The following is a 22,431-nucleotide window of genomic DNA, read 5'->3' on the forward strand; positions in this document are numbered from 1 at the left end:
ACAGAAAGCTCTCAATGATTTAGCAAGAAGCCGTGCTCACAGTGGTTGTCTGTGTTGGAGGCGACACATGTGTTTATTTCTGAGGCTGGCACGTTCCTGTTTTCTCTTTATTTCTGGCCCAGCTTGAGGTCTTTTTACGAGCTGGTGTCTGAGGTAGCTGCAACCTGAGGGCTGCAGGCAGCTAATGAATTCTGAAGACAGCTTTCCTCCCTCCAGTTGTTTTTCTTCCTCCACCACCTCCCACACAATTAGAAGAACAATGAAATGGAAAAAAAGAATAGCGAGAGATGAAGCCACTTAGCGTCTGTACGTATTTTGTCAAGGTTTCACCGTCTTATGGTCGTCAAGGTGTTCAGCGTGGGAGTGCCAGGGGGCTTGGCCTCATGCAGGATGAGGGGATGACGACTGGGATCCTGGTCCCCACCCTGGAGGAAGGACGTCAAGGTCGAGCTGGGAGGGAGCGGAAGTAGGAGGTGAAAGTCTGCGTCAGGAACCAGGATTGCGCACTGAGAGGTGCTCCATGTGGGAGGGGGTGGGTTGGGGGTCCAGCCAGGCCAAGGACTTTGCACACAAGGAGAGCCAGGTGAGGCCAGGCATCAGTGTGGGGAGCTTACCCTCAGAGACTCGAGGTGGGAGCACCAGGCAGGGGGCTGGGACCGTGCCTGAACAAAGAGACGAGGCACAACCAGAGGCCGGACACAGAGCAGGGTCCCTGAGTCGGGGGCACGGATGGGAGTGCTGGAGAAAGGGGGGGACCTCTTTCTCCAGAAGGGGAAGGGTTCACTGTTTTTCCGGAGCTTTGTAAAGCCAACTGTGAAGTCAGAGGGAGCAGTCCCCAAGACCACTCTCCCTTCTGACACTGTTTGCAAACTGGGGGACCATCATGTTCAGTAATTCACTGGAAGGAATCCCAGAGCACACGGTTGGCTGTTACACTCGTGGTTACGGTTTACAGCAGGGAAGGGACACGGATTAAAGTCAGCCAGGAGAAGCACGTGTGACGGTACACGCAGCATACTGCCGGCTGGGGACGCCCACCCAAGCCTTTGGCGTCTGCAGCGTTTCTCGAGGCTCCATCACGTACTGCCCGCCTGGCTGACCTTTACCCGTCCAGTCCCTCTTGGAGGTCAGACTGGTCCTGCGAGGCCCAAAGCCCCCATCCTAAGTCATGCTGTTAGACTGTCCAGTGGCCAGACCCACCCCCCCGCCCCCCTGGCAAGCGAGATACTCTCATCAGGCAGGACTTCCCAGGTGGCTTTAGGTGGCCTCCCAGGAGTCAAGGACCAAGGCCAGACATCTCTGTGGGTCAGGTTAACGCTTCACCACAAACGCTTGCAGTTTGGCATGGGAGAAGGCACAGGAGAAGGACAAGGACCCCGAAGTGCAGGTGGACAGGAAGGGCTTCACACAACGCTGCTCAGACTGGGATGTGCACACACATTGAAGGTCATAGACCTCCATGTGGTGCCTGGCATTTGGCGGCTCCTCTTGTGGCTGGTTGCTGGGCATTTGCAGGTGTTTCTCACGGCTGTTGTGTGCTGGGTATAGAAGCAAAGGCAGCTGGGTCCTGTGTAAAGGAATTCCATGCCACTGGTGGGCGTAACCTTGGCCTCTCCCTTCACCCAGGTCCTCTCTATGTCGTGAAGATACCTACAGGGTGGTTCTAAGGATGAAACGAGACCCTGAGTGTGGGAATCCTTTGTGCATGGAACACAAAGGCCTGCACAGGGCAGCAAGCGCGAGTGGTGTTGAAAATCCGGCTTCTGGGGACGTCCCTGGTGGTCTGGTGATTGAGACTTCGCCTTCCAATGCAGAGGGTGGAGGTTCAGTCCCTGGTCACAGAGCTAAGATCCCACATGTCTCTTGGCCAAAATGTAAAAACAGAAGCGGTATTGTAACAAATTCAATAAAGACTTAAAAAAACAGTTCAGTTCAGTCACTCAGTCATGTCCGACTCTTTGCAATCCCATGGTCTTCAACACGCCAGGCTTCCCTGTCCATCGCCAACTCCTGGAGCTTACTCAAACTCACGTCCACTGAGTCGGTGATGCCATCCAACCTCTTGTCCTCTGTCGTCCCCTTCTCCTCTTGCTTTCAATCTTTCCCAGAAGCAGGGTCTTTTCAAATGAGTCAGTTCTTTACATCAGATGTCCAAAGTATTGGAGTTTTAGCTTCAGCATCAGTCCTTCCAGTGAACACTCAGGACTGATCTTTAGGATGGACTGGTTGGATCTCTTTGCAGTCCAAGGGACTCTCAAGAGTCTTCTCCAACACCACAGTTCAAAAGCATCAATTCTTCGACACTCAGCTTTCTTTATAGTCCAACTCTCACATCCATACATGACCACTGGAAAAACCATAGCCTTGACTAGACGGAACTTTGTTGGTAAAGTAATGTCTCTGCTTTTTAATATGCTGTCTAGATTGGTCATAGCTTTTTTCCAAGGAGTAAGCATCTTTTTATTTCATGGCTGCAGTCACCATCGGCAGTGATTTTGGAGCCCCCCAAAATAAAGTCTCTCACTGTTTCCATTGTTTCCCCATCTATTTCCCATGAAGTGATGGGACCAGATGCCACGATCTTAGTTTTCTGAATGTTGAGCTTTAATCCAACTTTTTCACTCTCCTCTTTCACTTTCATCAAGAGTCTCTTTAGTTCTTCACTTTCTGCCGTAAGGGTGGTGTCATCTGCATATCTGAGGTTATTGATATTTCTCCCAACAATCTTGATTCCAGCTATGCTTCATCCAGTCCAGCATTTCGGTCCACATAAAATTTCCAGCTTCTGAAGGTACTTGTTTGCTGGGATTCCTCCCGCTGTTGGTTTATAATGTGTAGTGCATATAGAAAAGCATCTACAGTTTTGGAGGAATTACCCCTGAACTAACGCCCGCCTTCTTGCTCGGTCCTAGGTGAGGCTCCAGGTTGGGCTGTACGCCGTGTACCTTCTAGACTGGCTCACCGTCTTTAACAAGGAGCAGTTCCTCATCCTCCGCCTGGAAGACCACGCCTCCAACGTCAAGGACACCATGCACAGGGTCTTCCAGTTCCTCAGCCTTGGTATGAATCTTGAGCGGGACACCCACAGAGCAGGGCGGGAGTTCCATGGACACCGACCTGCCGGGTCCCAGGCAGAGTCCGTGAGCCTGGGCAGGGTGGGCCTGGGCGGGGAGAGCCACAGATTAGCGCCTGTTGGTGAAGCACCAGCTCCAGATGGGGCCTTGTACGCAGTGTGGGGAGGGGGTCTCCGGGGAGGAAGAGACAGCCACTCATCTGGGAGCTTATGGTCCAGTGGAAGGAGAGGAGGAAGCAAGGCTTGAATCACCGAGTGACTGATGGTGACGTGGGCGAGGAGTGATTTAGTGTCCTCATACACGTGAAACCCTTACATGTGACTTGGGGGTCCCAGCTGCTGAAGGGGTCTTGGAAGGAGTGGTGTGAGCTGCGCCATGAGAATGGACAGGGTGTCCTGACTGCTGGAACTGTCTTTCAGAGGCCACAGGGCCTGGAGGAGGGGATGGGCAGGTCATCGGTTGTCCCTGCTTTGCTGGGACCCCTGGAGGCAGAGCCACGTGGCCAGGTTTGGGCTCCTGGGCCTCCAGGGTGAAGGACCCTGTCCCCACCCAGAGGAGACCGTCCCCTCGAGTCCCTGGTGGCACTTTGTGGTGGCAGGCTAATTCGCTGGCCCCAGTGATGGCTGGTAGAGGCGTGTACACAGGTGCAGAGGGTCCCCGGTGGGCAGCACCCAGGACCCCTCGAGAGGCTGGGCCGGCCTGCACGTTCCTCCCCCACAGCCACCCAGACGCCCCCGCAGCCCTGTCTGATGAGCTTGCCTGGGAGTTTTGTCAGTTGAATATTTCCTGAGATCCATTTGCCCGCCGCTGGGACTCAGGGCCCTTTTGTCATTTGATTCCTGTCTCCTTCTCGCGGAGACCTGGTAATGCAGTCGAGTGTGATTACCTTTTCCTTTTAAGGCCTGGAACCGTTTTTCCTTTGACTGGGCCACCTGCAGACTCTGGCACATTTCAGTGACTCGTCTTTGGTCCCTAAGATGGACGCTGGCAAAGGCCAGTCCGTTCCTTCCCTGTCACGTAACCCAGGGACACTGGGGTGTAGTTTCTGTGCATGGACTCAGGACTTCAGCCTGACCCTGAGAGCCCTGGGGCGCAGAGGCCGAGTGGAGATCCTGGAGGATGAGCCAGTGAGAGGCTTCAGGTCCTGCGGGCTGGGGGTGGAGGCCGCACTCTTGGGAGGCAGCACCTGCTGGTTTGTTCTTGGGCCTCCCCCCACGGACACCCCTGCTGTAGCTGGAGGTTCAGCCAGTGGGGGGTTCCTGGGCACGGGTGGCCCCCACCCCTCCCCCCGTGGTGACTGCACAGCAGGACACACGGGGAGAAATACGGCTCCACCACGAGGCCCTCTGCAGCGGCCTGGAGTGGAAATGGTGGAGGCAGAATTCGAGTGGCCGGTTGCAGAGCATCTCCATGCGGAGGCCGCGTGTGGCAGGCCACAGCTCTCCAGGCACGGGCCGGCTCCTCTTTACGGGGCTTTGGAAGTGAAACCAGGAGGCGAGGCTGCACCCAGAGACCCAGCTGTGCTTCCAGGGTGGCAAACACACCAGACCACGTAGAAGGCATCTGCTTACAACGCAGGAGACTTGGGTTCGATCCCTGGGTCAGGAAGATCCCCTGGAGAAGGCAATGGCAACCCACTCCAGTACCCTTGCCTGGAAAATCCAATGGACAGACGAGCCTGGTAGGCTACAGTCCACGGGGTCACAAAGAGTCGGACACGACTGAGCGACTTCACTTTCACTTTTCACTTTCCCTCAGCAACTCCGAAATGAATCCAGCCAAAGAATCTGAATCTCCATACACATTCTTACAGGAACCTCCTGTCTTCCCAGGAAGCATGGCCTGGATTCTCTCATTAGGGTTTCTTATGCCCCTCACTGGCCTCACAGGCTCTTTCCTTTGCGTTCTAGGACCCTTAAGTGAGAAGCAAGAGGCCTTGATGACCAAGAGCCCAGCATCCAACACACGGCGTCCTGAGGACCGGGATCTGGGGCCCATGTGGCCGGTCACCCAGAGGCTTCTGCGGGACTTCTACGGGCCTTTCAACGCCCGGCTGGCGCAGGTCCTCGCCGACGAGGCCTTCCTGTGGAGGAAGACGTGAAACCGGCTTCCCGGCGCCGGCAGGGCCGCGGTTTCTGTGACTTCCATGGTCTGAAGGTCTCTCTTGGGGAACCCTTGCACTCAGAGCTTGGAGGAGACCCCCCCTCCCTGGGCCCATGTTTGTGGAACCCGGTTCCGAATCCTTTGTGATGTCACGCAGCCCAGCAAGGACCCATCGCCAAGCCTTGGATGGAGGCTGTTGGAGATTCCACTTGGAAAGGGGTCCCCTTCTGCTCTGAGAGTGTCCAGGCTCCGGGACGAGGCAGGCGGGCGCTGGGTGGGGTGCAGGAGGGTGCTGGGTGTGGAGTCTGGGCTTTGACGATTCCGAGATCCACTGGAGGCCCCACCCCAGGGAGGGCCAGGATACACACTACACATTCAGTTTCACAATCCTCTGTTCAGGTCACTAAACCTCAGGATGGCGGAGAATGGAGGCTCTTTCATTTTTTTTTTTTCACCTTTTACCCCAAAGTCAGCCCTTCTGTCTCTTCAGATATAAACCCCATCAATTTCACTATTTACGAGAGAAAAGACACAAGTCAATTTTGGGTAGCATGTTCCTGTCTCGGACCTCCTCCCCTTCTGTCCTCGTGGACTTGACTTATGTTTAAAAAGAAAGTGAATGTATTTAAAACAAACCACTTTCTGCATTCACTGGCTGGAGCTCTCTTTTTCTGTCCACGTAGATGTTTTCTCAAGAGTTTTTTTTTTTTTCAATTTCTAACTGGAGATATAAATTCAGTTTAAAATCAGAAGGGAAATGGTCACTGTTAATGCCAGACTGAACACCTTAAAGGAATCGATGGAAAAATCTGTGCACCTTGGCTCCAGCTGTGCCCCCGAGGGCCTCAGAGAGCTGCCCGTGCTGGGAGGTTTTAGTTCTGGGGGCGACAGGCTGCACTGCTCTGCCTTCCTCTGTGGTGAGCTTGTTACCACCTTCTCCTCCGTACGTGGCCAGAGGGGCTTCCTCACCCAGAGAACTGCAGAATGCCCGTTTCGGATCCAGAAATAGACATGTGAGCTCTGCCTGGGCCGGACAAGCTGTGCTGGGATTCCATACGAGAAAGCCGGGAGCAGATCCTTGACAGAACTTTCTGGGCCACTTGGCAGCTCGGTTTGCTGTCAGATGCGCTGACGGTCTTGCTGTTTCTTGGAGGTGATGGGAAAGATTGAACACCATCCTTGCACACAAGCCCCCAGGCGGGACCCCCAGCTAAACTCTGCGCATGGTTGTCAGTGGAAGCTTCTGCGAGTCAGAGGTCTCCAGGTCGAGGTGCCAGGCACACCACCAGTCAGAAAGTGCAAACGCCTCCACGGGCAGCCGCCACTCATGGGGCTGAGGATTCACTCAGCTGTCCCATCCCTACTGCCGTTGGAGGTGGGATTCTCTGTCCACACGGCGGGCTCACCCGGGCACGGCCGGGCTGTTTCTTCTGTGGAGGAGCCCGGGTCCCGAGCACCCACTTTCAGGGACAGGCCCCCTCTTCCTCTCTCCCCGTGGCACTTGGAGCAGCAGCGCACAGGAGACCTGGCCTGAGCGTGAGGTCCTGTAGGAAGATATCACTGGCGCATACGTGTGTATTTCTTTGCAGTACAGGGGTGCGTGTGTGGGTGCGTGCATGTGTTTCTCAGCGGGTTCCCTTCAGTTCTGTTGCCTGTCAGCCCCCTCTGCTCTGGACTCAACCCCCATTCATGGGTTCATTTCTCTGCCAGTTCTTCAACAGCTCGTCAGTTTCAGCCCACGTTTTGCTCCTCGGCCCCAACCGTGGTCACCAGGACTTTGCTCACGCACCCCCTGCATGTGAGCAACATGCAGCGTAATTCTACTTCTTACAGAAGTGTTAACCGAAAGTCTGACTTCCAATATTATTTGGTTTATTATACGAATCTTTCTACAGACACAGGCCCATCCATCCGCGCGGACCCGGTTTCTCCAGGGGCCTTTCTCCAAAGGGCTGGCTGGCTGTCGCCTTTGCTTTCCTCTGCTCTCTCGCGTGCAAGGCCCCTCTCCTGGTGACAGCAGAGCTGCCATTTCGAGCGGTGGTCCTTGAGCCCATCATCCCAAACCAAAGCGAATCAGAGCCTCTCTCACTACCCAGGTTACTGTGTGTCCCCAAAGCTGTGCATCCGATTGTATTAAACTATGCCCCCTTCGTTGCATTAAGGTGTGTTCATGAACCATCATTGTGCTGTCCTTTTGTTAATACTGATCGTAATTAAACGTGGACCCCAGAGGGCACGCCCTTCCTCCTTAGCCGTCACAGCACCCATGGGAGTGTGTCTGCCGAGCGCAGGCGTGTGAAGGAGCCACAGGAGGAGCTCAGCGTCTCGCCTGCTGCACTATGAACCCTGTACTCAGGGGACCTGCCACGCGTGGCGATGGTGAGAGAGAGGACGTGGACGTCCCCAGGGACTCCGGCGGATGGTGTGAGTAAGGGCGGCGAGGTGCAGCCCTGTCCAAGACGGGCCTAATGTCATCTTCAGACATTCAGGTTTCAAGCTTGGGTGATCAAAGGTCCTGCTGCTCCCAACAGGCTGCTTTCCTCATGTCTCAGGCCTGCCTGGCCCCTGGGGGCTGTGACTTTGAGGTTCCTGGTGTCACTGTGTGCATGTCATTGTCCCTGGACACCCCAAGGCCCCTAGGTGCAGCCAGGGCAAGCCTGAGGGAGATGAGGTCACCTCAGGTCTGGGGCTGCGGGAGCCTGGGTCATCCTGGAGGCAGTGGGAAGCTGGGTCGGTTCCCGAATTCTGGAAGGACTCTCTCTGGGTTCTCCTCTCCCCAGCACAGCCCCCGATACTGGTGTGTCAGAGGGGAGAGGTGGTAGCAAGGCCGGGCCTGCCAACGAGGAAACCCCCAGCTCTTGATGGCAAAGCCAGGAACAGCTTCACTCAGCAAGGAAGGTGCTGGGCCCGTGAGAAGAAGGGGCGGTGGGAGACGGGGATGGGGGCAGATGGGTGTGTCTGGAAGGTGGATCCCAGGACCCCCTCCCCCGGGGCCTGTCCAAAACCCCTGCTGCTGTGAGGCCACTCCCACCCCCACTCGGGACCCAGCTCTCAGGGAACATTCTGATGAGGACCATCTATATCTGAGTGCTCAGTCTCTTCAGTCGTGTCCAACTCTTTGTGACCCTGTAGACTGTAGTCCACCAGGTTTCTCTATCCATGTGGACTCTCCAGGCAAGAATACTGGAGTGGGTCACCATGCCCTCCTCCAGGGGATCTTCCCCACCTAGGGATCGAACCCGGATCTCTTAAGTCTCCTGCATTGGCATGCTGGTTCTTTACCACTAGCGCCACCTGGACTCTGGGCTACAGGATGCTAAAGCTGGATCAGCTTTCCTTCCCGTCTACAGGTCACACCTGCAAAGCCCATTTCCCAGGTAACATGACATATCTCTCGGTTCCAGGAATTAGGATGTAGGCATCTTTGGGAACCTTTATCCAGTCAGCAACAGGGGGTGGTCCCCTGAGCAGATTGGCAGTCAGAGGATGCAGGGGGTGCCCACTGGCCTGCCCCTTTCGGACAAGCAGGTCTGAGTGGGCAGCGTCTGCCTAGCAGAGGGAGGCCCAGCTTCCCAATGTTCTGTTCTGAGACGGCGCCTGTGAGAGGAGGGAGGAGACAGGGCGAATGGCGAGTGGTTCCTTCATATGTTTCTTCCAAGTGAGCCTTGCTGTGGTCCCAGGGGGACCTGCAGAAGCCACACGGGCACTTCTGAGTTTCTGAAGTTCAGCTGCTCTGAAGTGAGTCATGCTTCCACGGGAGTCGCTTTTGAAAACCACACAAACGGTTAGAATGTTTTCTGGCCCCCGAGGGGCTCTTGGGGACCCACCGGCCTCCAAGAGGGAAGCCTTTGGAAAGCAACCACCAACCTCGCTGTCAGCGCCTGGGCCTCGTGGCCCCAGGCTGACCTCCACTCTGTGACCTTGGCTCCGTCCTTGCTGCTGAAGCCCTGTCCTGTCAGCATGGCCTTGCCCCCCTCGTGTTGCCTGCCCCTGCCCCTCGTGGTGCCTGGCCCCACCCCCTCGTGGTGCCCATCCTTTGCAGAACGGCTCTTGCAGGTCCCAGTGGGCAGGGCAGAGGCTGGGCGGTCCTGGGCCTCTTTGACCTGCAGGTGGCTGTCCCTGAGAGCCTGCAGGTGACAAGGACACCACAGAGACGGAAGTGGTGGCACCTCAGCATCTGCAGAGGCCCCCCCGGAGGAATAATAGTCATTGCCCCTTGTCTGCCACTTGGAGTGGCTGGGTCCTCCCGCCAGGGGTCGGGACCAATCGGTTGCACCTGCGTTCATCACCCGCGCACTTGGGCAGAGCAAGAAGTAGGGCTGTCCATCCTGTGTGAGTACCCTGCCCTGTGGGTGCCCGGCTTCAAGTCTGGGGCACAGAGGAGAGTAGAAGGGGGCCTCAGCCCCCACAGTGGAGAACCCCAGCTGGGGGTAGCAGGGCAGTGAGCATGGGGGGCTGCCAGGGCTCCCAGGGCTTTCTGTCCACCTCCAGCTCTGAGCGGGCCCTTTAAGGTCAGGCCCAGGTCAGATCTAGAAGCAGGTTGTCTGGACCCTGGGCCTCCCAGGTCTCAGGACTTTCCCAAGACCTCCGTGAGGTAGTGGGGGACCCCGCCCTTCACTTCCCTGAGAAATTCCCTTCTCCCAGAGCAGAGAAAGCCCGGGTCCTGGGAATAAGGCTGGAAGGCTTCCAGCCTCTTCTCTTGGAGTCATGGGCCATCTTTCTTCACCATTCTTCCCCTGAAAGGCACAGTCTGACTTGCACCCACCAAATTTGGCCCCCGAAGAGGACAGTGTGGGGAGGGGGTGTGGGGCCAGCCCCGGGCCTGGAGCCAGATGAGCTGGGTTCAAGGCCGGGGCTGTGTCCACCCCATCTCCTTGAGGACACCACAGGCCCCGGTAATGGTACATGAAAGTATAAAGTGAGGATCCAAGAGCTACCCGTCTACCTGAGGTCCCACAGTTCCGATCTCTGGAAAGAACGAGCAGATTGTCAATTCAGAAGTTTTCCTTTATATCTTCCAAGTCAGAGCTCTTAACCATGCCACAGCGTACATTCCCCACCCCTCATCAGCCTCCCCCTCCCCAGCTGCCTGTCTGTATTTCACGTGTCAGCCCCATCTCTGATACCCTTAGGCATAGGGCAGCAGTTTCTGGGTCTTCTGGGCAGAGGTTTCTGCAGACCTGCCCACCTAGGGGTCTAGGTGGTGACCAGAGCTTCTAGGGGAAAACAAAGGGAAGCAGACAGGGCTTTGTTCGGCCAGAAGGGTTTTGCTGTTGAGACTCCTGCCGGCAGAGGAATCCTCCAAGTCCTGGGTCGGCGAAGCCTCCCACTCACAGGACCAAGAAGACTTTAGGGGGCTGGCTGTGGGGGCTTTGGAGTCACAACATAAACGGACAGGCTGTCCCTGGACTCAGCCCTGCCCGGTGGCCTCAAAGGCACCAAGGGGACACCCAGCTAGAAAGTCTGCAGAGTCCGCATTTAACTTCTTAGCAAGGGTTTTCTGAGCATCTACTTTGCACAAGGCTCTGGGCCGAGCATTAGGGTGGAGGGGAGGCTGCTCGTCTGTTCATTCAGTGATTGCTTCACTGGTTCTTTCACCACGTATTTATGGGGCCTTGACTGTGTGAAGTGGGGGTGGGGGAGGGCAAAGGTCAGAGGTCAGAGGCCCGGATGAGGCCCTGAGCTGTGTCCACGGTAGGCGGGATGGGCTGGGTGAGGTCAGAATTCTCGGAGCATCCGTAAATCCTTCTTAACCACATACACGTTCTTAAACATTTGATTTTTACTTAAAGTATTTAAAGTACATTCATGTATCTGTTTTCTGATATAAGGGCCAAGGCCTTTTGCCCCAACATGAGTCTGCAGATTGGAGTTTCGGTCGTCTTTGCGGCCGAAACCACATCGTTCTGAATCAGCGCTGGTTTCTGGTTTTCGTTCTCTAAAGGCGCACGAGAACTGAAAGGCCCTTGTGAAGTGTCGGAAGGCAGAGTCCTTCGTCATATGTGTAGTTACTCCCCTTGTGTATGCTGGGACTTACCAACCCTTCCGACCTGGTTTTCAGAAAGTGACTCATATTTTCCACTCGTATTTCATTTGTTTACATCAGCGGTTCTCAAGCTGTGGTCCGAGGATGCTGGCGACCCTCAAGACCCTTTCAAGAGACCCACCAGGCAAAACTAAGACTCTTCATGACCATACCAAGACGTCGTTCACCCTTTACCCTCTCATTTCCTCTCGAAAGTACAAATGATGAATTCTAGAGGCTGAAGCTTTCTCTGATAGCTGATGGACTACACGCTTGTGCATTCATGGGCTTTGAAAATCTTTCAACCTCAATTTCTCCTGTAGGGAAGCCTGGTGTTCTGCAGGCCATGGGCTTGCAGAGTTGGACACAACTGAGCGACTGAACAACAACAAATACTGATAGATGTGAACCATATAAACAAAAGCTCTTTGGGAATCTTCAATAATTTTTAAGAGTGCAAAGGAGTCTGGCTACCAAACAGTTTGAGAACTGCTAGTTTCTATATTTATTAAATCATACATTTCTGATATCAAGCACAATTGGCATAAGAAAGACTTGGGAATAAGCGTAACTGACTTGCAATAAACACAGAGTTGACTGGAGGGAATTTTGCAGAAAGGCCAAGAGCACTAAGCCTGCCCTGAGCATTGGCTAGGATGCTGCGGAATGAGGAGATGGGCATCTGTCTGCGCGGAGGCAGACGAGAGGCATCCACGGTACCCGAGGCGACGGAGTGACAGCGATGATGCTGTTACGGAACACGTGCTGCGCGCCAGGGCCTGTGCTCAGTGTCTCCGTGGAGCCTCACCACCACCCTGAGAGAGGGCTTCTGCTTATACAGATGGGGCAGCTGAGGCTGAGAGGGGCCGACACTAATAAGCCCAAGACCAGCCCCCCGCCGCCCAGCTCCTGAGGAGCAGAGTTAGGCCTGGATCTCAGGTCTGCTGATCTCCAGGACCTGCCTCTTAACCAGCTGTCCTCACCCCGAGTCCCTGAAGTCTCCCCAGTTTCTAAGGAGTCAGGTGGGGCGGGCAGTGAAGTCAGGTGGGTGCCCGTACCTTCCGCACAGTCTGGGCCGGGAAGCCGACATGGGCAGTGGGGACTGAGGTCAGGACCAGGTGGCCTCTTCAAGTCATTTCCTTGTGGAAGCAGCGGAATGGACATGAACGGTGCCCCACCCCCTCTTCCGTGCACCCCATCAGTCGGTGCCAGCCTTGTAGGGGCCTTTGGGCAGAGCCTTGATCCTGGCCTCTGCCCCCTCTTTCTGCCTCCCCTCTGTGTCCCGCACCCATCTGGAAGGGAGGAAGCTGAGCTCTGTGTGTGCTGAGCCCCTGACTTTTTAGGGGTTCGAACAGGAGGGACCGGCTGCTCCAGGGGCCCTTCCATCTCATGGTCTGAAGCTTCCTCAGAGCCCAGGAATCCTGGGTTGCCCCCATCCTGCCAGTTCTGAGGTTAGTGAGAGGCCCTCTGTGTTCCCTGTGGGCAACAGCTCCTGCGGCCCTGTGGTCTGGAGTCACGGGTGAGGAATGGGGAGTGGCCGCTTCCCTCCTCGGGGCTGGCCTCCCCACGGTCACCATGGAGATCATTCGTTTACTCCCACCTCCACATGAGATAATCTGGAGAAACTGCCATTTTTCTATACTTTCAACATGATGTGGAATTCAGGCAAATTCCAAAGCCAGGCCAGCCTCCAGTTCCAAAGGCAGCCTACACGGACCTTAGGGTGCCGGCCAACTTCCCCTAAGAGAGCACGCACCTCACCTCTGCTCCACATTGTCTGTCTCCCTGCCTTTGCTCAAGCCATTGTGCCATCAGGAGTGCCCACCCTCCCCATTGTTCAACTGAGTCAACTTCATCCCCAAGGCCAAGTGCAAACATTACCTCCTCCTCCATGACGGCCTCCTGGGTTCCACCCTGTCTCCCACCTCCTGACCTGCTTGAGGACTCTTCCCCTCCTTGTCTCACCTCTGTCTAGCTTGGCCCTGATTGCTTTCTACGTGACTCGGTAGTCACTCATGTGTTTTTGTCTCCCGTCCAGACAGTGGATCCTGGGGACACACAGGCTGTTCCTTCCTCCACCCTCAGATACCCAGCCGTGGAGTGATGTTCCCGAGAGGGAGGCCGAGAGTGCCTGGAGAGAGAACTGAACTGGGAGCTTGGTGATCTGGACGAACCTGAGCAAGTGGTTTGACTTCTCCGAACCCCGTTTTCCCCAACTTCTGAACAGTGTGAGGGACCTGGAGGATTGCAAGGGGCCTTTTCAGATCTGCGTTTCTCTTTGTTGCCTTTTGAGAACTCGCCACATTCCCCAAGCTGCTTCCATGCCCAATGTGTTTTGCAGAGAAAGTGTCTGGAGAAGGGATTGGGGCGGGTGTGGCAACCCCCTCCCCATTCTTCAGGGATTCCAGGAAACCGGACCTGGGAGTAGGAGGCTCCCACTGACATGCAGCCCTGTGCTGCCCCCGTGTGACCTATGTGGGCACTGCACCAGGAAAGCCTTTCTCACCAACCTCTCTGAGGGCTATCCTGACAGATGCCTGTCACCAACCTGGCTGGCCCACTCGACCTCCCGCTGTCTTCCTGCTCACCTCTCACCTGGGCCAGGGAGCTCCTGGCGACCAAGGATCACCTTAGGATGAGGACGCCCCAGGGTGGAAGGACTAAGATCTCCGATCAGCCAACCAGGCGAGTTGTTCTGTGTGGCAGAGAAGGGATTACAGGGGCCTCCAGAGGTGCTCACACGTGCTTCTTGGTCTCCAGGCCCTTCCCAACCCCTGTCTCAGCTAAGAGGCCTGCAGGCCATGTAGGATCATGCCTGTCATGCCTTTAGAGAAAGGGAGGCTGGGAAAGGGTCAGACTGACTCCCAGTCCAGTGGTCCATCTGCTCCATCTAGGGCCACCAGGACACAGTGCCTGATACACTGAGCTGAGACCCTTCTGTCCTTTGGGACTGGTGGTGGTCAGACACACACACTCCCCCACCAGCCCCTCCCCATCTCAATCCTTCCCACGTGGATGCCTCCCCTTCTCAACCTTGACCGCCCACCTACCCTTCCAAGTACCCTGTCCTGAGCGGACCTGAACTTGGGTCTCATGCACCCTCCCAGGCTCAGGAGAGCCTGGGGGAGCCCTGACCCCCCCAGGGGGCCCTCAGAGGTGGGAGTGTAGGTGATGAGGACCAGGCTAGAGCTCCTTCCTCACCCATCGTTGTTCTGCCGTCTCCACTCCCCACAGCATCCTTCCTGGGCTCTCCTGTCTCCTTGCAAAATGGACCTTGAGGCTCCCGGCTCCAGGGCCATCTCCATAAGCCAGGCTTTGTGGCCTCTAGCCCCACCCAGGCAGGCTCGGCTACCCTTGTCCTTCCTAGATGTGAGGGGACAGAGCTCAGGGGTCCAGGGGGACCCCCTTTCCCCAGGCGGTCCTTTGCTGACACTTGTCCTGCCTTAGTGTAGGCACACTGAGGTGTTGGGCTTCCACGTGGCAGCGGGTACTCCTCCTGCTTGACCTGACCTTCTTTCCCTGCTGCTTGCTCTCTCTCCTGCAGTGAGGCATGTGCTGAATGGAGCAAAGCTGGCTGGGCTGGACTTGGGTTCCAATAGGCAGGTCTGGAGACATGGCCACAAGGCAGCTCTGGGAGTGTCTAGGGTGTCAATGACAAGCCAAGCTTGGCACAATCCAGAAGAATCGCTGTGCCCACGCTGCCAGGACATTCAAAGACACACTGCCTAACGAGCAAAGAAAATGACCGCGCTTTACCAGCAGCTGCTGCAAGACACGTTTGAAGGGTCCAGTTTGTTATCTTCCCTCCACTTCCTCACAGCTGTCACCCTCGGGCTCCTTAAGCTCCTGCTCATCTGTCCCAGTTGCTTCAGGAGGCTTCTCCCCCGCCACCTGGAGACTGCCCCTTCCAGAGCGTGTGACTTTCTCAGCACCCCCATCAGCTGAGAGGTGATCTGGTCCAGGCTGCTCGCATTTCAGTGGCCAGAACTCATCACGTGCCCCCTCCAGCCATGGGACAGGCAGTCTGCCAGGAGCTGGAAGGAGAATTGATGTCAAGGGTCATCTCTAGTGCTCCCAGCTCCCTCAGAACCCCCACGGGTTCCAGTCTGGCCCTTCTTAGTCATTTTCCCACCTCTCAGTCACTTTCGGATTTTCTGCCTCTTTGTACCTGCACTGCATTCTGTGAAATTCCCTCCCGTTTATGTCTCAGTTCACCAAATCTTTCTACTTCTCTATATCACCAACCCTGGTCTCGAAATTATTAAGTTTTTCATTTTTAAATGACATTTTTGGGTCATTTTCAATTGTAGAATTTCAATTTGGTTCATTTTCAAGTCTGTATTTTTTTTCACAAAACTTTGTTTTTTAAATATGGGTTTTGTTCCTTCTTTATGTCTTTAATCATTCTAAACATGATTTATCATTTCATTTGAACTGTTCTGTTGTTATAAGTGCTTGGAGGATTAATCATTCTGTTTTTTTTTTTTAATTTGCTGGCTTCCCTTGTGAATTGTTTCCATGTGTAGTTTCTTATTTTAAAAAATCGTTATGAGTTTTTCTTGGGGTATGTCACCATTTTTTTCTCCTAGGAGATTCCCACGTGGCCTTGGATTGGAGATACTTGCAGAAAGGGCTTTCATTTTTGCTTTGGTCTGAAACCAAAGGTCACTTCTCTGGAAACAAAGTTTGCAATCACTTTTGGCCTTGGGATGCCCTTGCTTTATAGGAGGTATAAATTAAAGCTGTCTATGTGATTGGGAAGGGTTTCTTTTTGTTGTCATTGTTTGTTTATTTGCTGTTCGTTTTCTGTTTTATTCTCAAAAAAAAAAAAAAAGTTTTTTTCTGGAAAAATCCGACACAATTTATCCTGCTTCCTAGGCTAGGAATTAGGGGACATTTATTTAAATATTTTTAATAGCACCCAAGCAGTTTGATGTCCTTTGCAGCAGAAAACATGAAGCAGCGCTTGGGCAGCCAAGCTGGTCGCCCTTCCGCAGAGAATGGACCGCAGGGGCCTGGGAAGCGACCGCGAGGAGGGAGCCGGCGGCCGCGCGTCCTCCAGGGGGCGCTCCTGCCGCGAGCCCAGACCCGTGGGCGCTGTTCTCCCTGGTTAGCTGTGACTACAGGACGCTGAAATTCAGAACGAAAGGAAAAATCCTTACCACCCGTCACTCCCCAAATACATCTACGTACATTTGCATCTATTCGACTGTGTTTTTCAGCATTTGCAGTGTTTTCCTGACTATTTGAGAGATTTGCTGGACTGGCTGGGGAACCAGGACGGGACACACGTCCCACAAGCCCAGCTTGTGTCTTCTGCTGTGACCCTGCTCGGTGGTTCCACCGCTTAAAGCAGTGTCAGTGTCACTCTCCATCAGACTCATGACCAATACTTCGTATATTGCCTCGTGTTTAAAAAATGCTCACAGGCAGGCAGAGCTGGGTTTTCGGGCTTTCCAGTCTCCCCGTCTAAAACCCTCGGGCCAGGACTGAGAAAGAGAAGAGGAGGAGCAAAAAATGGTGAAAATCTTGTGAGTATGTGTGTGTGAGTGTCTATGTGTGTGAGACTGTGTGCGTGTGTGTGAGTGCGTGAGTGTATATGAGTGCATAAGCGAGTGTGTATGAGTGTGTATGAGTGCGTATGTGAGTGCACGTGTGTGTGTGAGTGCATGCATGTGTGTGTGAGTGTAAATGAGTGCATGAGTGAGTGTGTATGCGTGAGTGCATGTGTGTGTGTGTGTGTGTGTGAGTGTGTATGTGAGTGAGTGCATGCTTGTGTGAATGTGTGTGTGTATGTGTGAGTATGTGGTGATATCTTCTACCCTCAAGGCTCCTGGGCAGAGCATGCAGCCTTCAGGAAGGAGGCTCCTTTCTGTTAGGGTCCCCAAGAGCAGCAGTGACCACCTGGGTCCCTGGGCCCTGCAGTGGGACCTGCGTTCACCTCCGGGACACTCTGGCCGAGGAGTAGCACCTAGGGGAACAGGGCAGAGAGAGGCCTGTGGGCTGCGTTCAGCCACCGCAGGCCCACCAGGGCTGGGGATGTGGCGAGACCTGCCGTAGAGGAGGGGATGCTGTCCTTGGGATGGGACACCACTGTGTAAGCGGCAGCGGTCATGTCTAGGGCTGCTGGGTGCTACGGAAGCTGGGAGACGGGTGGCTCGGGGGAGGAGAGCTGGAGTAAGGGTGTTACCTGGACATTTGTGTTGATGAAGGAGGTGCGGGGGGCCAGACTGCGGGGGAGAGAGGACAGGATGGCACCTGGGCTGACTTTTAACCTCAGTTCACGTGTCCAGCACAGACTTCTCTGCAGAGCCCATCTGCCTCCTGACCGTCACCACAACCCAGCACCACAAACCGGCCTCAGGGGCCGACACCCCCATCCTCCCCACAGCCAGGGCCCCAGGCCAGGAGCTGTCCTCAGCTCTCTCCCACCCCATTCTCCTCTGGCCTGGGACCCCTCCGGCCCATCCCCTAACTAAGACCAGACTTAGTTAAGACCCCTTCTCATCATCTCCACGCTGCCCCCCAGTGGCTGGGCAGTGGTCTGCCTGCCCTCAGCATCCACGCTGGGTCTCTTTACAATCAATCAGCCAGAAGGAGGCTTGCAGGTGTGAGCTGGGGGCTGTCACTCTGCTGGAACCCTGTCAAGACACCCCCTCACCCGGACAACCACTGAGTCCTTCCTGTGGTCCCGCAGGCCCTGTGTGACCTGCTCTCGTCCTCTGCGACCTCAGTTCCTGCCATATCCCCTTCCTCCTTCCTCCAGGCCCATGAGCCCCTGGCCGGTCCTCGGTGCCCAGGGTCTCTGCACCGTTTATCACCCTGCCTGGCGCTCTCCGGTCACCTGGCAACAAGGCCACCCTGGAGGCTACATTCCAGTCCCTCTGCCTCTGTGTCACAGCACCTTTCATCTTCCGTGTGATCATCTCTCACTGATGAACTTGGCTTACTGTTTTCCCGTTTCCCACAGGGCTTCCCTGGTGGCTCAGACAGTAAAGAATCGGCCTGCAATGCAGGAGGCCCGGGTTTGATCCCTGTGTCAGGAAGATCCCCTGGAGAAGGAAATGGCAACCCACTCCAGTATTCTTGCCAAGATAATTGCATGGACAGAGGAGCCTGGCAGATAGCAGTCCATGGTATCTCAAAGAACCGGATGAGACTGAGCAAATAACACTTTCGCTAAGTAGCACCATGGAAGGAGGAGTTTTGACTGTAACTCCCTGCTATTTCCTGTCCCAAGCTCCCAGCTCAGTGCCCGGCACAGGCTGGGACCCAGTAGATGCTGTGAATGTTGGATGAACAGGGAGGCTGGCTGCTCACTAAAGGAACTGGAATTTTTTTCTGGTTACCAGAATAGATGATGAATGAATTTAAGCTAAGATGTGATGTGAGCTGGGAGGGATCAGGGGCCACAGAAGAAGAAACATCTCCAGAACTGGGACACGGCTCCTCCCTGACCTAAGCTTGAGGTGATGGATTTCTGCTTGCTGTTTTTAGGTAAATAGGGACTTGACTCTCCAGGTAAGTCCAGGTTTAGAAAACTAATAACCAGGGTGCTGGCCGAGGGGACGCCAAGCTAGACTTTCTTCCATAGCTACTCAGATAGTAGCAGCTGATTGGAAACCAGTCTGAGAGGCTGAGGTTTCATTGGTGATTAAGTCTGGGTCATGAAAAGATGCGAATGAGAGGCACTTCTGATCCTCTGTAACTGTCCTGTGAGATCAGAGAGGGTTTGTAGAGCTTGGGGAAGATGGAGCCAGACTTAAACAATGAAATTACCAGAGGGGGAAAACATCTCTCCACCAGCAATGTGATGTTTCCTTAACAGACTGTCACCCATCTTGGCTAAGCCCTGAGTCAAGAGTCTGGGCTCTCAGGTCTCGAGTGCCAATGGCCTTGGAACCTGGGCCACGTCTTGCATCACAAAGTCTCTTACTAAGAATCTGCCAGCAGGGGGTCAGGTGGCTCTAACTTTGAAACCAGAGCAATACTCTTCTTTCCATGGAAGCTTGAATGGACCCCGACACACTGGTGGCGGGGGTTACCTGGAGCTCAGATCTCTATCCCCTGCTCCTCAGCCCTCCCCTGCCCACCCCCAGCTGTGCCACTCACACATTGTATACAACTCAAGCAAAATGGTTTCGTTGACAATGGCAATCAACTGAAACTTCCAGCCCAAACAAGTGGTTAGTTAGAATGACGATGGACGCGTGAGCCGCACTGCTCTGCGCTTTTGTGCATCGTCGCTCAGTTTCCGAACCAGGGCCGAGGCCGGGGCTCTGAGAAGGCTCCCGAGGATGCAGACTGTTTCCTGGTCCCCCGACAGGCCCAGCAGAGGGCAGGCTGCAACTGGAGATGCGCTGGAGCCGCTGGGAGTGAGTGGCTGTGGCTTGCTTCTGGGCAAAGTCCATGGATGCAGGAATCTGACTCCCTCCAAAGGCCCGCTCCCAGCCCGCTGGCCCCTGCCTGGGCCCGGTTTGCTCTTCATCAAGGAGATAGTCTCTGAGGGTTCTCAGCCAGGTTCCCTCCCGTGTCCTACAGTGCCTGCCCGAGTCCACCCACTGGTCCGGGCTGGCTTGGCCCTTGGGGGCTGGGGTACTGGGCTGGGGGCTGGTGAGAGGGCTGTCCCCCTCCTCCCTGCTGTCCTTCTAGGCCAGCTCACCTAGTCACCACCGTGTCTGCGGCTCTTAGCCAGCTCCAGGCACTGAGTCCACTTGGCAGCCCTGAGCCAGCCCTGTTGCCCACCTCAGATCCAGCCCCGGGCTACATAGACAGCCAGGCACAAAGGGCAGAGGCTGGGCTCACCCCCTGGCTCCACCAGTAGCCGAGGGACCTCAGCTCCCCACACCTTGATTTTCTCATCTGTAAAGCAGGACTAAATCAGTTAATATTTGAGAGACGTTCAGGAGAGTACCTATTATGTCATGCGTGAGAGATGGACAGATAGTGTCAACCGAAAAGAAAACACACAGCCTAAAAGCTGGGAATTATGTTTCATTTGGCAGGACAAAACTGGGGACTTAATTGATGCAGCTTCTCAGATTGCTCAGATGGACTGCTTCAAAGAGGCGAGGGAGGAGCCGGGTTATACAGGGGCTTTTGCACGAGAGACCGAGTAGTCGGAACATCAGAAGATTACTGTTAATTAAAAGAAAACCAAACATCTCAAGCTAATGAATTTAACACTTTTCTGTGTATGTGAAGATGCAAGAGGCTGGGCTCGTTGACGTCATTCCTTGCATATGCGCTGTGGCCATCTGGGGCCACTATCCGGGGCTTTCTCATCCCGAGTCCTCTCGGGGCTCCTTGTTGGCGGGGGTGGCTTACTGTGGCTTGATGGCGGCAGTAATCCTTTGTTTACTGATGAGGGAGGCAACACTTTTCATTCACAATAGATATAAAATTTTCTTAAGCTGTAGAACACTGTCTTTCCACTTGACACTGTGAGCCAGGGCTGACCCACTCACCAACCAGCACCCTGCTTTGCCTGGGCTTTGCCAGCCCACGGCCAGAGCAGGTGACCCATGGCCCCTCCTGGATCTCTGGGCTTCTCGGTCCAGGGCAGCTGATGTGTTTCCTTTGAGGGGATTTTAAACTGCAAAGCTCTTGTCCTGGTATGCTGTGGAAGGAAAGGGGATGGAGCTTTCCTCTTATTGCTTTTCAGAGCTCAGAGGTTGAGTTTCCCTCCCAGATGCTGGAGAAGTAAGGAGACCCTGAAACTGTATACAGGTCTGGATCATTCCAGAAGGCCCCAGAGGTTTGCAAAGTTGCTTAGCGCTACCGGGAGCTGCCAGGCCTCCCCTCTGACCTCCCTGACATCCCGGGCACCCACAGAGGTGCTCTTCCGGGCTTGGTTGTGGCCAGAGGTGGGCAGGGCATGGATGAGGCAGAGGAGGCTGTGATATGGGCACCACCGCCCTCCATTTGGGTCACAGCACAGGAAACTGGACCCTGCATGAAGCCCCTTTAATCGCCTGGGCTGGTATTAATTCCTGGGACCCCGACCCACCCCATCTCGTCCTGGGCAGGCCAGTCTTTCCAACAAAGTTCCCTGGAAGCAGCTCCTGTTCCCTCTCTGCTTAAACAACAAAGACTGGCCTCTGCTCTGTCTGACCACGTTTCAACACGTTTTTATTGTGGAATAATCCCAGGATGTGTGCACCATGTGAGTTTCAGGACCAAACCTTTCTGGTTTCATCATCTTCATTCCGTTTGGTTTCCTCTGACTCATATAATCAGGTGAAATATTAATTACAAGGGGAAGGCTAGACGCAGAGAGGTGGACATGATTTGGCCTGGCTGTTCCATTTAACAAGGAGGAAACCCGCCTGGGGTAGGGGTGGGGAGTGACTTGGTTCATCCGGGGCCTCCTGGGCCCCATCTTGGTCCCTGGGGCTTCCTTCTTTTTCTCAGCTGACTTGGTCCGATCTGTGATACTGGTTTCCCAGCAAGTGGCAAAGCACCAAGATGACCTATGCCCGCAGGAAGCGTCTGGTTAATCTGGAAGCCTCGGCGGAGGCGGGGGGCGGGGGGAGCTGGACCCTCTTGGAGAGGAAGTCTGGGGTGGAGAGAGGCCACTGTTTGAAATGGCTGTGGGACAAGGGGGAGGCACAGATTCCCACCTTCCCTGCTTGAGTCATTCATTGCAGGGACACCCTGGGCTCATGGGTGACGTGGATGAGGTTCCCACGTCATGGGTGATGTGGGGATGTTAAAATGGCAGTTCTGCCCTCAGATTCCATAAGGGAACCCACGCTGGCGGCTGGGGCACATGATTGGGAGGCCAGCACGTACGCAGGGCCAATCACAGCATTCACAGCATGTAGGGGCAGGGGGTGGTGGTCCTTGGGCCAATTAGGACCCGCGTTTCCCATCCACAAACAGAAGAGGGGGGTCATGTTGCAACTTGTTCCACCCTGTTGTAAGGATAAGATCGCTGAGGTTTCTTCCCAGTTGTTTTAGCACAGCATCCACCCACAGGTCCAGCCCATTTGGGTGGTTAGAGTGAGAAATTAAAGGATTATGTCACTGATGTAAAAGTAATTAAACCAGGAGGCCATGGACTGAGTGGCTCTGATGCCTGGTAGCCCAGGTAAGCTGGCTGAAACCTCAGCCAGGTCAACGCACTAGAATCCAGGAAGATACACACATAGGAGCAAACAGCCAACTAACTGGTCCCCAGTAGCGCAACGGCCTAGGCCCCGATGTTTCTTTGTTTTGTGTCCACAT

The 22,431-nt window shown here is 54.8% G+C and overlaps 1 protein-coding gene across 3 annotated transcripts in view; it reads left to right on the forward strand.

The window, feature by feature from the left end:
- The window catches only part of CHST15 (carbohydrate sulfotransferase 15), an 80,373-nt gene extending 73,039 nt beyond the window's left edge, over positions 1-7,334 (forward strand). For all 3 annotated transcript variants that reach the window (XM_070363984.1, XM_070363986.1, XM_070363985.1), the window contains exons 7-8: positions 2,913-3,060; positions 4,985-7,334. In XM_070363984.1, coding sequence (XP_070220085.1) covers positions 2,913-3,060; positions 4,985-5,175 — 339 coding nt within the window. In that variant the 3' untranslated portion in view covers positions 5,176-7,334. The remainder of the gene's footprint in view (positions 1-2,912; positions 3,061-4,984) is intronic.
- Positions 7,335-22,431: the final 15,097 nt, after the last annotated feature.

The sequence above is a fragment of the Bos mutus genome, chromosome 26 (genome assembly GCF_027580195.1).
Source record: "Bos mutus isolate GX-2022 chromosome 26, NWIPB_WYAK_1.1, whole genome shotgun sequence".
Taxonomy (NCBI): domain Eukaryota; kingdom Metazoa; phylum Chordata; class Mammalia; order Artiodactyla; family Bovidae; genus Bos; species Bos mutus.